The 15,515-nt window shown below is 38.9% G+C and overlaps 2 protein-coding genes across 8 annotated transcripts in view; one reads left to right on the forward strand and one right to left on the reverse strand.

Annotated features, from left to right (window-relative positions):
• Positions 1–15,515, reverse strand: part of NAALAD2 (N-acetylated alpha-linked acidic dipeptidase 2) — a 106,286-nt gene that overhangs the window by 85,393 nt on the left and 5,378 nt on the right. For 2 of the 6 annotated variants that reach the window (XM_059930600.1, XM_059930599.1), the window contains exons 2-3: positions 10,668–10,830; positions 1,201–1,295 (exon numbers count right to left, since the gene is read on the reverse strand). Coding sequence is in view for 3 of the 6 variants with exons in the window: in XM_059930597.1 (XP_059786580.1) it covers positions 1,201–1,295; positions 10,672–10,720 (144 nt within the window). In the remaining 3 variants the exon portion in view is untranslated. Of the gene's footprint in view, positions 1–1,200; positions 1,296–10,667; positions 10,831–15,515 lie in introns of those variants that run through there. The other 4 variants (XM_059930596.1, XM_059930598.1, XM_059930597.1 and 1 more) reach the window with 3 other exon arrangements.
• On the forward strand, positions 1,246–8,999 carry TRIM77 (tripartite motif containing 77). Of its 2 annotated transcripts, XM_059930603.1 has the most exons (6): positions 1,246–1,656; positions 2,355–2,450; positions 4,757–4,987; positions 6,021–6,043; positions 7,115–7,212; positions 8,506–8,999. In XM_059930603.1, the coding sequence occupies exons 1-6, from the start codon at positions 1,246–1,248 to the stop codon at positions 8,997–8,999; spliced, it is 1,353 nt and encodes a 450-aa protein (XP_059786586.1). The 2 variants fall into 2 exon arrangements, with proteins under 2 accessions (XP_059786586.1, XP_059786587.1); XM_059930604.1 differs by lacking the exon at positions 4,757–4,987.

Raw genomic sequence — 15,515 nt, forward strand, 5'->3', positions numbered from 1 at the left:
GTTTTGTTTTAATTTTTTACTCTTTGTTTTTCTCCTTTGTGTTTAGTTTTCGTATTTTATATTGACCTACCATTATGGTCACTGATACTTTTCTTTCTTGTATTGTATCTACTCCTGAATGCAAACACAAAATTCTCTGCATATATTATATCTTATCAGATATAAGATATATGATATATAAGATATATTATATCATCAGATATTCTCTGCATATATTATATCAATCAGATAGGCTTGCCAGATAGACAAGCCTATCTGACTGTCTTATAGTTTTCATCCCTCTCCTGAAATTACCTATCTTGCATGTTATCTACATTTTTTATAAAAGCCTTTAACATACTAATCACAGTTATTTTAAATTCTTTGTCTGATGGTTCTAACAACTGTGTTGTATCTAAGTCTGGTTCTGATGACTGCTTTGTCTGTTCAGACTACATTTTTCTTGCCTTATGATATATCTCATAATTTTTGTTGAACCCCTGACGTATTACATATGACAGTTGATACTGTGCTAAGTTCTTTTTTTATGTGGTAGTGAGCACAAACTTTCTTCTGTTAGGTCTTTCGTATAGGGATTTATGTTAATTTAGTCAGAAATTGGCCTCTCCAGAATTAGTTAACTCTTGTTCAGTGTCATTGTTAAGAACCCAGTTTCTTTCCATCTTTTTGTTATCCTTAGACTATTGGCTTTTCTCCTTAGGCTAGTTCACGTTGTGACCACAAGATGGCTTTGCAAAAGGGTATTGTATCCAAAAAATGTCCAGAAACAGAAAAAGCAGGGTTTTTTTTTAATTCCACGCATCTCTTCTGAAGCAAGAAAATCTTTTCTGGAATTGTCCTAGGAGTCTTAGTTTCTTATTTCATTGGCCAGAATTGGAACAAATACCCTGTGCTAACCAATCAGAGAGAGGAAAAAAGGGGAAAATTGTGATAGTTTTGGACACAGTATGACCCACTGCCTATGAATGAGCCCAGAACCTCTGATTTCTTTGTCTTTGAAAGAGAGGTAATATATGTGAAAAATACTGGATTTCTACTAGGGAAATGAGAAGTAGTGCTGGAGGCCAATGTTAGAAAATAATAATGCATTTTACCAGTCTGTAGGACTCTCTTTGTGCCTCGCCATCCTATTCAAAACATGGCCTGTCCTCCTATGGTACATATGTGTATTAGTGAGAGAAGGCTCAAAGTTCAACTCACATGCCAAGGGTAAAGAATGTCCTTTCCTTTTATCTTCTCAGAAACATGGAATCTGCTTTCACGCAGTGTTTCCCCAGTGAGTTCATCTGCTCCATCTGCAAGGACAATTTCACAGACCCTGTCACCATTAGCTGTGGGCACAGATTTTGTACTCCTTGCCTCTGTCTCTTGTGGGACGATGCCCAGACAGCTACTTGCTGTCCTGTGTGCAAGGCAATATCTCCGAAAATGGACTTCAAAAGCACTCTTCTTGCTAAGGAGCATATTCTTCCTACCAGAGAATCAATTGTCTGCCAGTTACCTAGCTCTGCCAAGCAGATGTGTAGGATACACCAAGTGGTAAAGCTCTACTTCTGTCACGCTGACACGAGCCTGCTGTGTTTGTTCTGCTCTCATTCCCCAGAGCATGCCGCGCATGAACACTATCCAATAAAGCAGGTTGCAGAGCACTACAGGGTAAGTAATATCTCTGAATGCACTTTGAAATGTGGACGACCCTGTATCTGATAGGCAATGAGGCAAATACATTGATTGTTATTATTATTTTATGTAATAAACAAATAGAATTTCTGAACACCATGTGCCAGGCACTATTCTGAAATCTGGGGATAAAGCGGTGAAGAAACTAGACAACATTGTTGCTCTCCTGAAGTTTAAATTCTGTTGGGCTGAAAGAGAGGAATGATGATGAAATTGATGAGGATTAGGGTGCTGGTATTTCAGTGTAAGTAACGTGGTGGATAAATCTCTAGTTTCAGTAACAGTCATTGGCTCCTACAACCATGATTACGATGACCCTGTTCTAATTATAGCAGATTTAGAAACACTGGCCAATATTTTCTTATAGTGCCATAGGAAAACTGAGGGCTAATATTTCACAATTAAATATAAAGCAAGATTCACTTCTGAAAATTGACCAGGTTACTACAATATCAGTGTTAGATTCCTCAGATAATAGATTACATTTTCTAAATTTAGGCATTCTATTTTTGGTTGATCTCTCAGATTTATCAGTTAGTGTTCCCAAGGAAAATCATTGACATCTCTTCTCTCTTTACTGTTTGTCCCATGTTCATCCCCTTCTATCTTCTTTTAAGTATCTGAAATGTACTACCTTTGCTTTTCAAGTACTCCAATTTATAGTTATTTTGCAGGAGAACCTTCTGATGCAAATGAAGTCTATTTGGAAAAAGAAAAAAGAAAATCAGAGCAATATAAAAAAAGTGACCAACATATTCAGAGTATGGGAGGTAAGCGGTAGACCCTGTATCCACTGGAACCAGCTTGGGACAAATATCCTCATAACTTACAGTGGAAGAACTTGAATTAAATCATAATGTCCCCTGAGTGAGTGATCAGAGAGAGCTACATATGGAAAAACATGACCTTCAATGTAGGATTTCATGTTGAATGAACCCAATATGTAACTAAAAGATTCTTCCTGATTTTCTTGATAAAGCAATGTCTATCACTAACATTGTACTTCAGCAGGGACAAGAAAATGCAGTATCACAAAACAAAAGGCAATGGTCACTGGGATGGAGGTAAAAATAGAGTTCCGTAGGAGATTAATAAACTTTGAATGTTAAGAAAAGCTTCTCAAACAAGTAAAAATCATCCCAATGCTAATGTGTTAGTAGAATCTATAAATTCATGGGTATTTATGACACAGACACCTAAGGGACAAGAAAGCTAAAAATGAGACAAATCATGGAATTGTCTGGGACCTGCAAGTAGCTCCTATTAATTAGTACATAGGGTATGAAGCAGGCAGTGAGAGTTATGGCTAGAAATGTAATTATAGCCATGGCAAGACTGTGAACGCCTACCTAAGGATTTTGGGTTGTATCATTCATTGATTCACATATATGAACTGCGAACCTGAAACTGAAGGTTTAATAAAAATAAACTACATTTTTATTTTCAAAGAACTCAATCACTTCTAAAGAAGACATATCAACAGGCTATAGTAGAGAATATGTCGTTAAACCGAAACCTGTATACAGTGCTGTGAAAATACCAAAGGCAATAATAAAATTATCTTGATCATTTAGGATGGATTTCCTAATAAACCACTCATTCATAGGAGGGCATATGATGCATTGCTCACTGTTCTAGGGCCACAAAGAGATACAGAAATGGACAAAAAGAGGAAAATCACTGACCTCAGTTGGTTATAATCTAATAAGAGAAGCCATGTAACAAATAAAAAAGAGTAACATTTATAATACCTCACGTCTGTAAAGTTCTTGGGAGAAAATTAAAGCAGGGATGTGTATAAATAGTACAGGTTTGGGGAGAAAGTATGCTGGTCAGGGAAGACTCATTATGAGCGTTACATCAGGGTAGAGATCTAAAGAACCAAAGGGAGTGAACCAGCAGCTCTCTGAGAACACATCCTTCTGGAGCAGAGAAAACAGAAGGTATGGTCCAAAAGTTTGGGTTCCCCCCTCCCTCCCGCCACCAAGTTCAAATGTTGAAATTCTAACCCCCAAAGTGATGGTGTTAGGAGGTCATGCCTTTGGGAGGTGATTAGGTCATGAAGGCAGAGTCCTTATGAATGGGATTCTTATAAAAGAAGCCCTGTGGAGGCTTGCCCCTTCTGCCATGTGAGGACACAACCAAAAGATGACTATCTAGTCAAGACATGGAAGCAACCTAAATGTCCATCGACAGATGAATGGACAAAGAAGATGTAGTATATTTCTACAATGGAATACTACTCAGCCAAGAAAAAGGATGAAATAATGCCATTTGCAACAACATGGATGGACCTAGAGATTACCATATTATGGGAAGTAAGTCAGAGAAAGACAAATATCATGTGATATCACTTATATGTGGAATCTAAAAAAAAAATGATACAAATGAACTTATTTACAAACCAGAAATCGACCCACAGGCATAGAAAAAAACTTATGGTTACCAAAGGGGAAAGTGGGGGAAGGATAAATTAGGAGTTTGGGATTAACATATACACACTACTATATATAAAATAGATAAACAACAGGGACCTACTTTATAGCACAGGGAACTATATTCAATATCTTGTAATAACCTATAATGGAAAAGAATTGGGAAAAAACAGAATATAGATATATACATATATATATATATATATATATATATGTATGTATAACCAAATCACTTTGCTGTATACCTGAAATAACACAGTATTGTAAATCAACTACACTTAAATTAAAAAAATGCATGCATATGGTAAAAAAATGAAAACCAATTATGTGAATGTACTTTGTAAAGTGGAATATATTTTAATCATTATTAAGCAAAAAAAAAGAAAAAAAAAGATAGCTATCTAGGCAGTGGCTCTCACCATACACCAAATCTGCTGGCACTGATCTTGGATTTCCCACTTTACTGAACTGTGTGAAGTAAATTTCTGTTATTTATAAGTTATGCAGTCTATTGTGCTTTTGTTATAGTAGCCCAAACAAACTAAGACAAGTATTCTATACATAACACGTAGACAATAGATGATAAGAGAAGAATAAAGCCATCCAGATACATGATCTAATTTAATCCAATGTCACTGCAGGGTTTTGTAAATCTACGGATGGTGATGATAGGAGCTGAATACCCTAAGGTATATCAATATCTCCAGGAAGAAAAGCAAAAACATTTAGAGATGTTGGCAATTGAAGGCAAGATCGTTTTTCAGCGACTCAGGAGAAATGTAGCCAGAATGGTTCATATGGGGAAACTCCTGAGAAGAATATATGAGGAGCTGAAGGAACTGTGCCTTAAAGCAGATGTGGACATGCTCCAGGTAAGGACTAAGGAAGGACGTTAGGGTGCTGAGCACCAGCCAGCTTGGAAAGCATTTATAGCCACTGAAGTTATATCCTTTTTGGCCTCCATTATTTTTCTGGTTCCAAAGTCTAGATTCTTCTTCTGCCTCTGTGATGGCGGGTTTTGCTCCTCCAGTATAATCTGGAGACGAAACATCACTTTTGCCTTATATGGAAGAAGGATAACTATGTGGAAAGGTTCAAGTAACAGATCCAGAAGAAAATCTCTCAAACCTTCTTGTTATATTCCTCTACTATACAGTTAGCCTTCCATATCCCTATAGGTTTCACATCCGAGGATTCAACCAACTGCCGATGGAAAATATATTTTTTTAAAAAACCCAGAAATTTCCAAAAAGCAAAACTTGAATTTGTCAATGTTGACAACTATTTACATAGCATTTACATTATATTAGGTATTATAAGTAATCTAGAGGTGATTAAAGTATACAGGAAAATGTACATACATTATATGGAAATACTGTGCCATTTTATATAAGAGATTTGAGCATCCATGGATTTTGGTATACAAGGGGTCCTGGAATTAATTCCCCTCATATACTCAGGGACGACTATATTTACAGTTTCTGACCAGCTGCAAGAGAGCAGCTTGTGAGCAGATAATTTAACTTTGTATGTGTACTTGGTAATATGTGTGAATATGGGATGTATGCCTTCTTTCTGTTGTGAAGTTCTAGCTTTCACACCCTTATAAGAACTTTGGGGAACGCTGTGAATCCTGCTGTAGATTACAACAAAGCACAGCCATTCGTGTACCCTAAGAACATCTTCTGACTTTCAATTTTATCAAGATTATGATTTTATCAACTGTATGTAAATGTGAGACTGGGTTTCATCTTTTTAAGGATAAGGGAAATGGCAAATGATTTTCCCCAAGGAAGAAAACTGGAGATAGTGAATTTCCCGGTATAATCTCATATCCTCAAACTAGACTAAACAAACAGGAGAGCTTGTGCTGAAAGCTAAGCCTTCCTTTCTTTCTCTTTACAGGGTGTGGGAGACACAATGAAAAGGTAAGTTTGCCCCTCTATTCAAATCATGGTAATTGTGATAGTGATCAGGTTATTTCTGTTGAGATGGACCCTCCCTTTTTAATGAGAAGTTTCTTTCTGTCTGCGTTTATTCCTTCCTTCTCTAAAAGTCTGCCAGGTTTTATATAGTCTACCCTTAGGTGAAAGTAGGGTTGAGGGGAGTGTAGCTTCAGTTGCAAGCCTTACTGTAGAAGTTGCAAAGAGACAACTATTTTTCTTGCCCCTAATTTCCAAATTCTAATTATTGATATTTGAGGATTATTCCTGGTCATCTATGGGAAAGGCAGATAAGCTCAGAGAGGCAGCAGGTAAACGGATGCTGAGACGAGGAGTGAGGTAGAATCATCAAGAAAGAACATAGAGGGGCTTCCCTGGTGGCGCAGTGGTTGAGAGTCTGCCTGCCAATGCAGGGGACACGGGTTCGAGCCCTGGTCTGGGAAGATCCCACATGCCGCGGAGCAACTAGGCCCGTGAGCCACAACTACTGAGCCTGCGCGTCTGGAGCTTGTGCTCCGCAGCAAGAGAGGCCGCGATAGTGAGAGGCCCGCGCACCGCGATGAAGAGTGGCCCCCGCTCGCCGCAACTAGAGAAAGCCCTCGCACAGAAACGAAGACCCAACACAGCCAAAAATAAATAAATTAATTAAAAGAAAATGAAAAAATAAATAAATAAAATAAAAAGAAAAAGAAAAAGAAAAGAAAGAACATAGATAGTGCTGAGGTTCCATATGTATCAGATGGCAAGTTCCAACTATTTGCCACCTATTAGATTTCAGGAATTAAATGAGAATTGCTGTGTGGATCCCCTAGGGAAGCTAGAAGGGAGGAAACAGACACAATTATGATGGAGGTGACATATTCTACTAAGATTGATATGCTAAGAGCAGGGAAACAGATTGTAAAATATAATAGCAACTGTTGTGTTTCTCCATCTGAGGAGTTAAATTCACACCCTTCAAACCTAATTATGAGGATTCTGATGAAGCACCATCAATGGATTGCTAATGATACCTCTGGGCCTATTAGTAAGTGGGTCTTTTTTTTTTTTTTACAGGAGTCACTTAATGCAGCTGTACATTCCTCAGCCTATGGACCCACAGCTCAGTACATGGGCCATCACTGGGATGTTGGAAAGGCTTAACAGCTTCCGAGGTAAGAGGCAGCTCTGTGTGAAGGCAGTAATATTTCCTTCACGACTAGAGACATGCTGATGATCTCTCTTCATTGCTGTCTGTTCTTTGCAGAGAACAGGGAAGCAGGCACTGCTTTATAACTAACTTTATAATTTATTGTTAATTATCAGTCAGAGAAAGCTAAGTGAAGCCTGTCAAAAACAATCAATCGAATATGACAGTTTCTTATATAGTTACTTGTGGTGAGTTAAAATTTAAAAAAAAAGAACACACTGCCTTATAAAACTGCATATCCATTCAGTGTATTTCATCTTGTAGTTAACTGTGGTTATACGTGGATATTCAGATTCTTAGAATCACCTTAATGTTGTTATTTAAATGTTTATCTGAATATTGAATGTAATAATTACATTTGAAAAACCACAAGACTTTTAAAAAGCTCAGAAGTATTTTTATATACAACAAGTACAACCACAAAACAAATTGAACCCATGATTTGTTGCATAGAGGGCCCCTTAAGACAAATGCAACTGAAGGGTGAGCCTGGCAGACAAAGGAGAAGCAGGCCTGAGATGGGATGAGTTGGATTCTGATTCAGCGGTGGCTCCATTAGAAATCCTAAGAGAGAAATCACTTCTAAAAAAAGGCACAAATGGGTTTTTGGTTTATTTTATTTTTGCTTGCTTAAACGTTAAGCATGTGATCACTATTTAGGACTAAAAATATCAACAATATCATATTTAAATATAATGTATAATGTATTTATTACTATTATATTTTATTTTGTGAGAGTGGATTAATGAGAGGACTTAAGTGGATTAAGGGCCATTTTGCTATTTTCTTGACATCTATGAATGAGCTCTCCAGTTTTTGAGGACTTAGTGAAAATAAGCCAGAGCCTGATATCCTACATCTTTATATATTCTCAAAATTTTCCTTCATCTAGTTGTATGATTAGAGATTTTCTGGCTCTTTAGATAGACAAGAAGCCCTTCCTGTTCTTTCTCTGGATTTCCAGTGACACACTGTCTAGTCACCTTTGGTAAAGTGGTGTTCTGGAGCTAGCTGGTACTGACACACTCGTGGGAATGAATTGTTACAAGTTCCAGAATTTTAGGAGCAATTACTAAATGGCTGGCATCTTGAAAATGGTCAAGGTGGGCTGGAATATTCCCAGCAAATAAGACAAACCAGCTTTGCTTTGTTCCAGAGATTTGGTTGCTAAACCTCTGCCACAATACCGCCACACTTATCGATCCCTCAGAACTTTAAAACTCTGTTCTTTGACTTTGCTGTTTTCTTTTTACTAAAGTGTATGTTACGTTGGATCATAAAATAAGAAATTGTCACGTGGCTCTGACTGAAGACCTGAGACATTTGCAGTGCAGTCCTGACCATCAAGACGTGCCCCGTAATCCAGCAAGTTCAGAGAATACTCCTTCATGGGGCGCTCAGACCTTCACCACTGGCAAACATTACTGGGAGGTGAATGTGGGAAACTCTCGTAACTGGATTATAGGACTTTGCAAGGAATCCTGGACAAGTAGGAATGATATGCTACTTAACTCTGAGGATATTTTTCTACTTCTGTGTGTCAGCGTGGAGGACCGTTTCAGTCTCTTTTCTACCTTCCCACTCTTACCCCACTATATTCAAAGACCCCAGGGCTGGATAGGGGTGTTTCTGGATTATGAATGTGGTATAATAAGCTTTATTAATGTTGCCAGAAGTTCCCTCATTTGTAATTTCCTCTCACGCTCTTTCTCTTTCCCTCTCAGACCTTTCATTTGGTGTGGACCCAAATGATCAGGAACAGGTCACCAACCTGACCAAGGTCTCGGGAATTCTAGTAGCTGAGGGGCTCCTATCCTGGTGACTTCTAGAATGGGGAAAATCAATTATACTGTGTTTAACTTCATTTTACCTTCAGGAGATATAATGGCTGCATTATTTTTTAAAGTGGTGATAATGTTAACGATGTACATTTGTCTTTTCTATTTTATTTAAATAAAAGTAATCTCTTTTATTTTATTGGGTAGGATACATGTACTTTTCATTTGCCATCTGAAGTTGCTAGAGATTAAAGAATACACGGGTGTGGAAACGCAGCCAAATGCATGAACAAAAAGCACAGAGGATTCTCCTTCCAGAAAGTCCTTGTCAAAACTCAAGGGCAGCGCAGAATTCTCTTCTCCCTCCACTCATCTGGCTAAATCCTATTCCTCTTTTAATCCTCAGTTTACCAAACTAGATTAGGTCAATTATAATATGACCTCAAGAACCGCTTATTCTTTCCCTTTGTAAAACTCACAATAGATATTGGGTCTTCTTTTCTAGTTTGCAGACTGCAAGAAGCAAAGGCCAATGTTAGTCCTCTTCCCAGACACATTCCAGGGATGAAACACCAGGTTAAGGATATGAGAGACATCAAAAATATATTGGAACAAATGAATGAATGTGTAGGAAAATTATTAAAAGCAAAGGCTATATAACCAAAAAAAAGTTACTATAATGTAGACACAATTAGCAGCTCAAGAAGCGATGAGAAATATTAAATAAAGATGTGAATTAATTTATTGTTCAGGTACATGGCTCAGAAATTCATTTTAACTGGCAAAATATAGACTGTGTATGATCTGATTCCTCAATGTTGCTATTAGTAGCTCTCAATGATGAACAGAGATTTTTAGGAATATACACATATTTTATCAGAGTGGTAGTAGTATAGATAATAAGACCTAGATGCTTGGATACTGCAGTACTTTTAAGGAAGATATATAGAGTGAAAAAACCTTGAATATATATTTTCAAGGATGGACAATAAACTTTATTTCTTACATGCACAAAACATCCAAGCTGTCAACAGTCAAATTTCATTTCAAAGAGTGTTACTGACTTAGATCTTAAAACTTTGTAATCAGACATTGAAATCAATCTCTTTGGGGATGTGTTGTCCAACATAATGACTCTAGTTAACACTGATGTATGATAGATAGGAAAAGAGTAGATTCTAGGAGAGTTTATCATAAGGAAAAATTTTTTTTTCTTTTTCTTCTATTTTAGAAGAATCAATCTTTCTCTCCCCACTCCCCTTTCTCCTTCCATCTCTCCATCTTTTGCTCTCTCTCTTTAAAGAGAAGTTGCTTAGGGAATAGTTTGGGGATTATATGTATTTCTATGAAGTTGTAGTGGAAAAGAAATTAAAACTAGATTTTCAGATATTTGCTTAGGGATTATTTAAAGCAATCTAATAATGCACTCATCTTTGGAAGGGGTCCAAGAATTGTTGCATACTGAAAAGTTTTGAATTGACTCTGGCACTGGCCAAAATGGAATACATTCTCCATAGTCTGTCTCACCTACAGATTACAACTGAAAACTCTGAACTGACCATAAAAAGTAACCATGTGAGGAATGTGAAAAATTAAAACTAGAAAGTGAAATAAGGAGAGAAATTAAGACTTGAATAATTACCCACAGTGGAGGTGAGTTGGTGGAATTATTTTTCCTCTTCTCCTTCCTGGCATTGACTGAATTGAAGGAAGACTCAGTTCTCTGATCTACACAGCATGAGCATGCAGCAAAAGCTCAAACATAAACACCTGATTTCTAGTCAGAGGACCAGGAAAAGAGGTTCCTGCAAACAGAAAAGTGTGAGAGGAAATCATTTTTTTTCTTTTTATCTTTTCTTTTTCTCTTCCAGTGCTGCCCCAAGATCAGCCACTGTCAAAAAGGTGCAGTGAGTGGCAACAGTGAAATGGCAGACAGGGAAGCTTTGTCCCAAGAGAGAGCCCTTTTGTCCTTTTTCCAGAGGAACTGCAGAAAGAGGCCCCTATTGTCCAAAGTGGGCTGTGTGTGTGAAATCTTCTTAAGTGTTTTCTATTGTTGCTTTGACTTGAGGACCACCACAGTCCTAGGCCAGAAGGTGGTGTTAACTCTGGAAGAATCTCCAGTTTTCAAGGCTTGCTTATAAACGGTGTAAGGAGAAAGCAGAGAAGTCTTTAATCTGGGCTGGATTTTCCCCGCCACTGGGACAATACCAACCCCCCTGCCCCCCGAGTATTCTAAAAGTTATGCCCTGTACTGTGAGGGTTTTTCACTCTGGATAGTGGGAACTATTCCCAGCTCTGTGTGACCTGAGGTATTGCTCCATCTACCCCTTTGGGGTGGTTCTTTCCTTGATCTTGGATATTTTCCTCACAAGCATTCACTGATCTGTACTCAGATGTAGGCTCCTGCTGTGGGACCTCTCTGGAGCTCCCTCTGTGCAACTCTACCCTCAACTAGGACTCAATCCTGGGAACTCCAGCCACCTTGGTTTTACTGAACTTCCAACCCTGTCTCTTCAACTCAGGGAGACCACTGGGCTCTGTCTGGGTTCCCCCTCCCTGTGACAAGTCTGGAAATCTCCAGGCAGTAAAATGGGACTGTCAAAGGCTCCCCTCCTTTGGTCCCTCTCTCTAAGTTTACTCTCCTGTGATGCTTATTGTCAAACGTCTGAAAACTGTTGCCTTTATATGTCACATTTCTGGGTTGTCCTTGTTTAAGATAGAAGAGCAAATCCCATCCCTGCTACTTCATTTTTGCTCAAAACAGAAGTCTGAGAGTAATTTATTAAATTACAGATTCAATTCTGTTAATGGATATCCAGCTATTCATTTTACTTACTTCTATCTTCAGGGGGCTTTAGTAGTGTGTATCTTCCAATGAATTTACCCGTTCCATCTAGACTGTCAAGTTTATCAACATTGGCCTTTGCTAGATATTTGTTTTGCTGAATAAATTACGTACGCCAGGTTTTGATGATGTTGCGGTGGGGGCTTCCATTTGAGTTTCTGGAAACTAGATTCTAAGCCCTGGTTGCACTGTAAGCTGTGGGTCCCAGCAAAGGGTGATGTGGGATGAGTGTTCCCGCTCTATCCCATCCTCATGGCAGGAAGTACCCACTGGAAAGAGAAGCTCTTCTGGGTGGTTACTAAGCACTGATCTGACTTAGAAGAGGAGGAATCCCATGACTTTTGAGGCAGATGAGTCAGTGGTGGGTCAAGAAGGAAGAGGCGTGAGAATTCCAGGATCATGGTCACTACGGTCCATCAGGACCCTGACTTGCTAGGTGACTCCCAGGTTTAGATATTCCCATTCAGGGGCTAAGGACCCCGGCACTGGATCCCCCAACCCTCGTGGGTCCAGTGTTTTAGAAGCCTGCAGTCAGTATTGCTTCAGGATTGCTAAGCACCACCCAGTGCTTTGGCTAAGAGCTTTCCTTTGGTTATTTTTGGGGCAGTGCTGCTAGGCATGTGGGATTGCAGTTCCTTGACCAGGGATTGAACCCACGCCCCCTATGGTGGAAGCCTGGATTCTTAACCACTGGACCGCTGGGAAAGTCCAAGAGCTTTCCTAATTCCTTTGAGCACTTCTTAGCCCTGGTAACACATAAGCACTGCCCTATGCAGGAAGGAACTTAAAAGTCTCCCAACATCATGTATTGAAGAACCTATCGTTTCCCCACTGTGTGTTCTTTGTCTTGTCAAAGATTAGTTGAATGTATATGCACAGGTTAATTTCCTGGCTCTCAATCCTGTTCTATTGGTCTATGTATTTTTTTATGCCAGTACCATATCACTTTGATTACTGTAGCTTTGGAATATAGTTTGAAATCAGGACATATGACATTCTTTAATGAGACTATACTTAGATTTACTTAGCCATTTCACCAGTAACGGAATTGAGATTGGCCAGAGTTTCTTTTTTATTATTATTTTGGTGATTATATATTACATTGTTATGACCAATTTGTACCTGCCACATATAGCACTTGTTCTTGTTTAAATTATTCAGTCAGGATTCTAAATATGTTCAACTTGAATTTCACTAGAGATTGATTTCCAAGAGAATTGTACCAATTTTTACTCCCATAACATGAGATATTTTGGGTTCCTCTTGTCATCACCAGAGCTTAATATTTTTAAAAAAATATTATTTTAACATTATTAAAATAAAATATTAATATTTTAAATGTTATTTTTAAAAATATCTGAATGTAGTGATTGTGATTTTAATTTTTATTTCTCTGATATCCAATGAGTTTGAGCATCTTTTTATGTATATCTGTCTTTCTTTCCTGTGAACTTATTGCTTTGTCCTTCTGTGCTTGGGGTAGTGGACTTATACTGGTCTTATAGATTTTCAGGTCTCTTGATATATTCTGGTCACTTATCCTTTGCTAGTTTTATGGATTACAGTGTTTTTCCCAGCATTTCTCTTCCATTAAGATGACTTTTGATAACAGAAATGCTTAATGTTTGTAGTTAATTGATCATTTTTCTTATTCAATTTATGGTTTTTGTTTCTTTATTAGGAAATCCCTGTGGAAAAAAGGGTCAAAAAGATTTTCTTTTAATATTCACTCCTTTTAAACTGATGAATTTGTCTTTCCCATTGAACTCAATCCACATGAAATTGATTTTCGTGGATGGCATTAGGTAAATACCACAGCAGATTTATTGAGAAGTCTATTTTACACCCACATGCAATGCGTGCCTGTTCAGGCATAAATCAGACATTCATACATCAGGTGAGTTTGAAGCTTTCTCTTTGGTTCCTGTGGTCATTTTCTCCATCTTTGTGCCAATGGGCCATGGCTTAATTTTTACAGCGTCCTGAGATCATAACATCTGCTACTGACATCTCAGACTATATACTTGATATTTTGACCCAGGAAAGGACACTGCTCTAATATTGCTGATATCCATGTCTAGTGTAAAATTTATATGCATACCGTAATCACTTAGAATCCTCTCATTTTAGGACTGTATTCCCAGAAATTTAAATAATCCAATAAAGCATATATGATTACAAAGTCTTTTCTGACTAATCTTCTAGAAAGTAAATTGAACTCACTAATGTTTTACCTACTTACATCTAGAGTATTTTTTGGCTATTGTTCGTTTCCTGTATTTTCTAAACTAAAGAAAGGAAGTTTTCTTCTTTTTATAGTAAGCAAATGACTCAAAAAATATAACTGTGTATATCTTCCATGAAAATAATCTATTTTCCAAAATGTTTCATTAATTTTCTGAATCCCCAACATTCCATTTAAAATCTTAAGCTCTCTCATTAAACTTTTTTCATTAAGAAGTACATAAACAACCCTTTTGGACCATTTAGTGTATAATACTGTGTAGGGAAGACTAGCCCCCTTGGCTGATGGGAGTTCCTCTGGGACTAACAGGAGGGATGTAGGAAGCCTGGACTCTGCTTTCAGGAGTATGTGTGTGCCTGCTGGCTCCCCCGGCAGGGCAGAAATGGCAGATTGAAAACTGCCCCAGCATGTGCCCAGCCTGAGCCTAGTGAACACTCCAGCCCCATGAAGCATACTTCACATCGCAGCTCTGCACTGGACCAAGGGCTGCCAGGGCCCGGGGAAGAGCTGGCTGTAGAATGCAGAGGCATCTTGGACTGGGGAGGCATCTGAGCGGGGTGGGAGAGGCATTGCTGAAGTTTACCCAGCAGCACATCAGGAGCAGTCCTGATCTCTGACAGAGGCCAGACTGCCATAGCCCACTTCTGCGATACATGCAGAAAGCTCGCGTGAGCCCGACGGCTCCACAGCAGGGCGGGGGGTGGCAGAGGCTGGGGACAGGGATCGACTGTCAGGGACAAGAAGACTCAAACCAGAAGGTGTCTCTGAGCAGAGCCAGGTCAGCCTGGTGCTTGCACACGTGGCGCATCAGTCTAATGAATTATAATCTCAAAGAACTGAGTGACAAAAATTTGGTTTTCCTATGGCTCTTTTCTTTCCTGGCTTTACTCCAGGACCAAAGAAAGTCCCCAGTCTCTGAACTGCACAGCAGGAACTCACAGAAAAACTCCAAGAGACCCTCTCTTTCCCGTCAGAGGATCAGCAAAGAGGCCCCTGAAAACAGAAAAGTGTGGAGGTGGGGAGTCTCATTTTTTCTTGTTTTCTCTCCCACCCCTGACCCAAGACCAGGCTCAGTCATGAAGCTGCGCTGTGTAGCAACAGCAAAATGGCAGAGTGGTGCCAGTGGCATGGGCACCAATGGCCCTGGGAGAGCCCTTCCTTCAGGCCAGAGTAATTGGGAGAAGGGGTGTCTGTTACTTGAAGAGTGTGGGTGGAACCTCCTTTAATTTCTCTGTTGTCTTGCCTCTTTGTGCCAGAGAAGTCATGGTTGCACAGCCTGGGAGTGTGGAAGTGGGGTTAACTCTGGAAGAAATCTTGACTTTCAAAGCTTGCTTTTAGACTCTGTTAGTGGGAAGAGCGAAGTCTTTAATCTGGGCTTGATTTCCCCACCAGTGGGGTGA

Source organism: Balaenoptera ricei, chromosome 8, assembly GCF_028023285.1.
Source record: "Balaenoptera ricei isolate mBalRic1 chromosome 8, mBalRic1.hap2, whole genome shotgun sequence".
Taxonomy (NCBI): Eukaryota; Metazoa; Chordata; class Mammalia; order Artiodactyla; family Balaenopteridae; genus Balaenoptera; species Balaenoptera ricei.

Excerpts from the sequence above, each read along its gene's own strand:
- TRIM77 (XM_059930603.1), top strand. The coding sequence starts at position 1,246 with ATGGAATCTGCTTTCACGCAGTGTTTCCCCAGTGAGTTCATCTGCTCC. Across the intron at positions 6,044-7,114 it reads GTGGGAGACACAATGAAAAG|GAGTCACTTAATGCAGCTGT; the intron begins GTAAGTTTGCCC and ends TTTTTTTTACAG. Across the intron at positions 7,213-8,505 it reads AAGGCTTAACAGCTTCCGAG|TGTATGTTACGTTGGATCAT; the intron begins GTAAGAGGCAGC and ends TTTTTACTAAAG.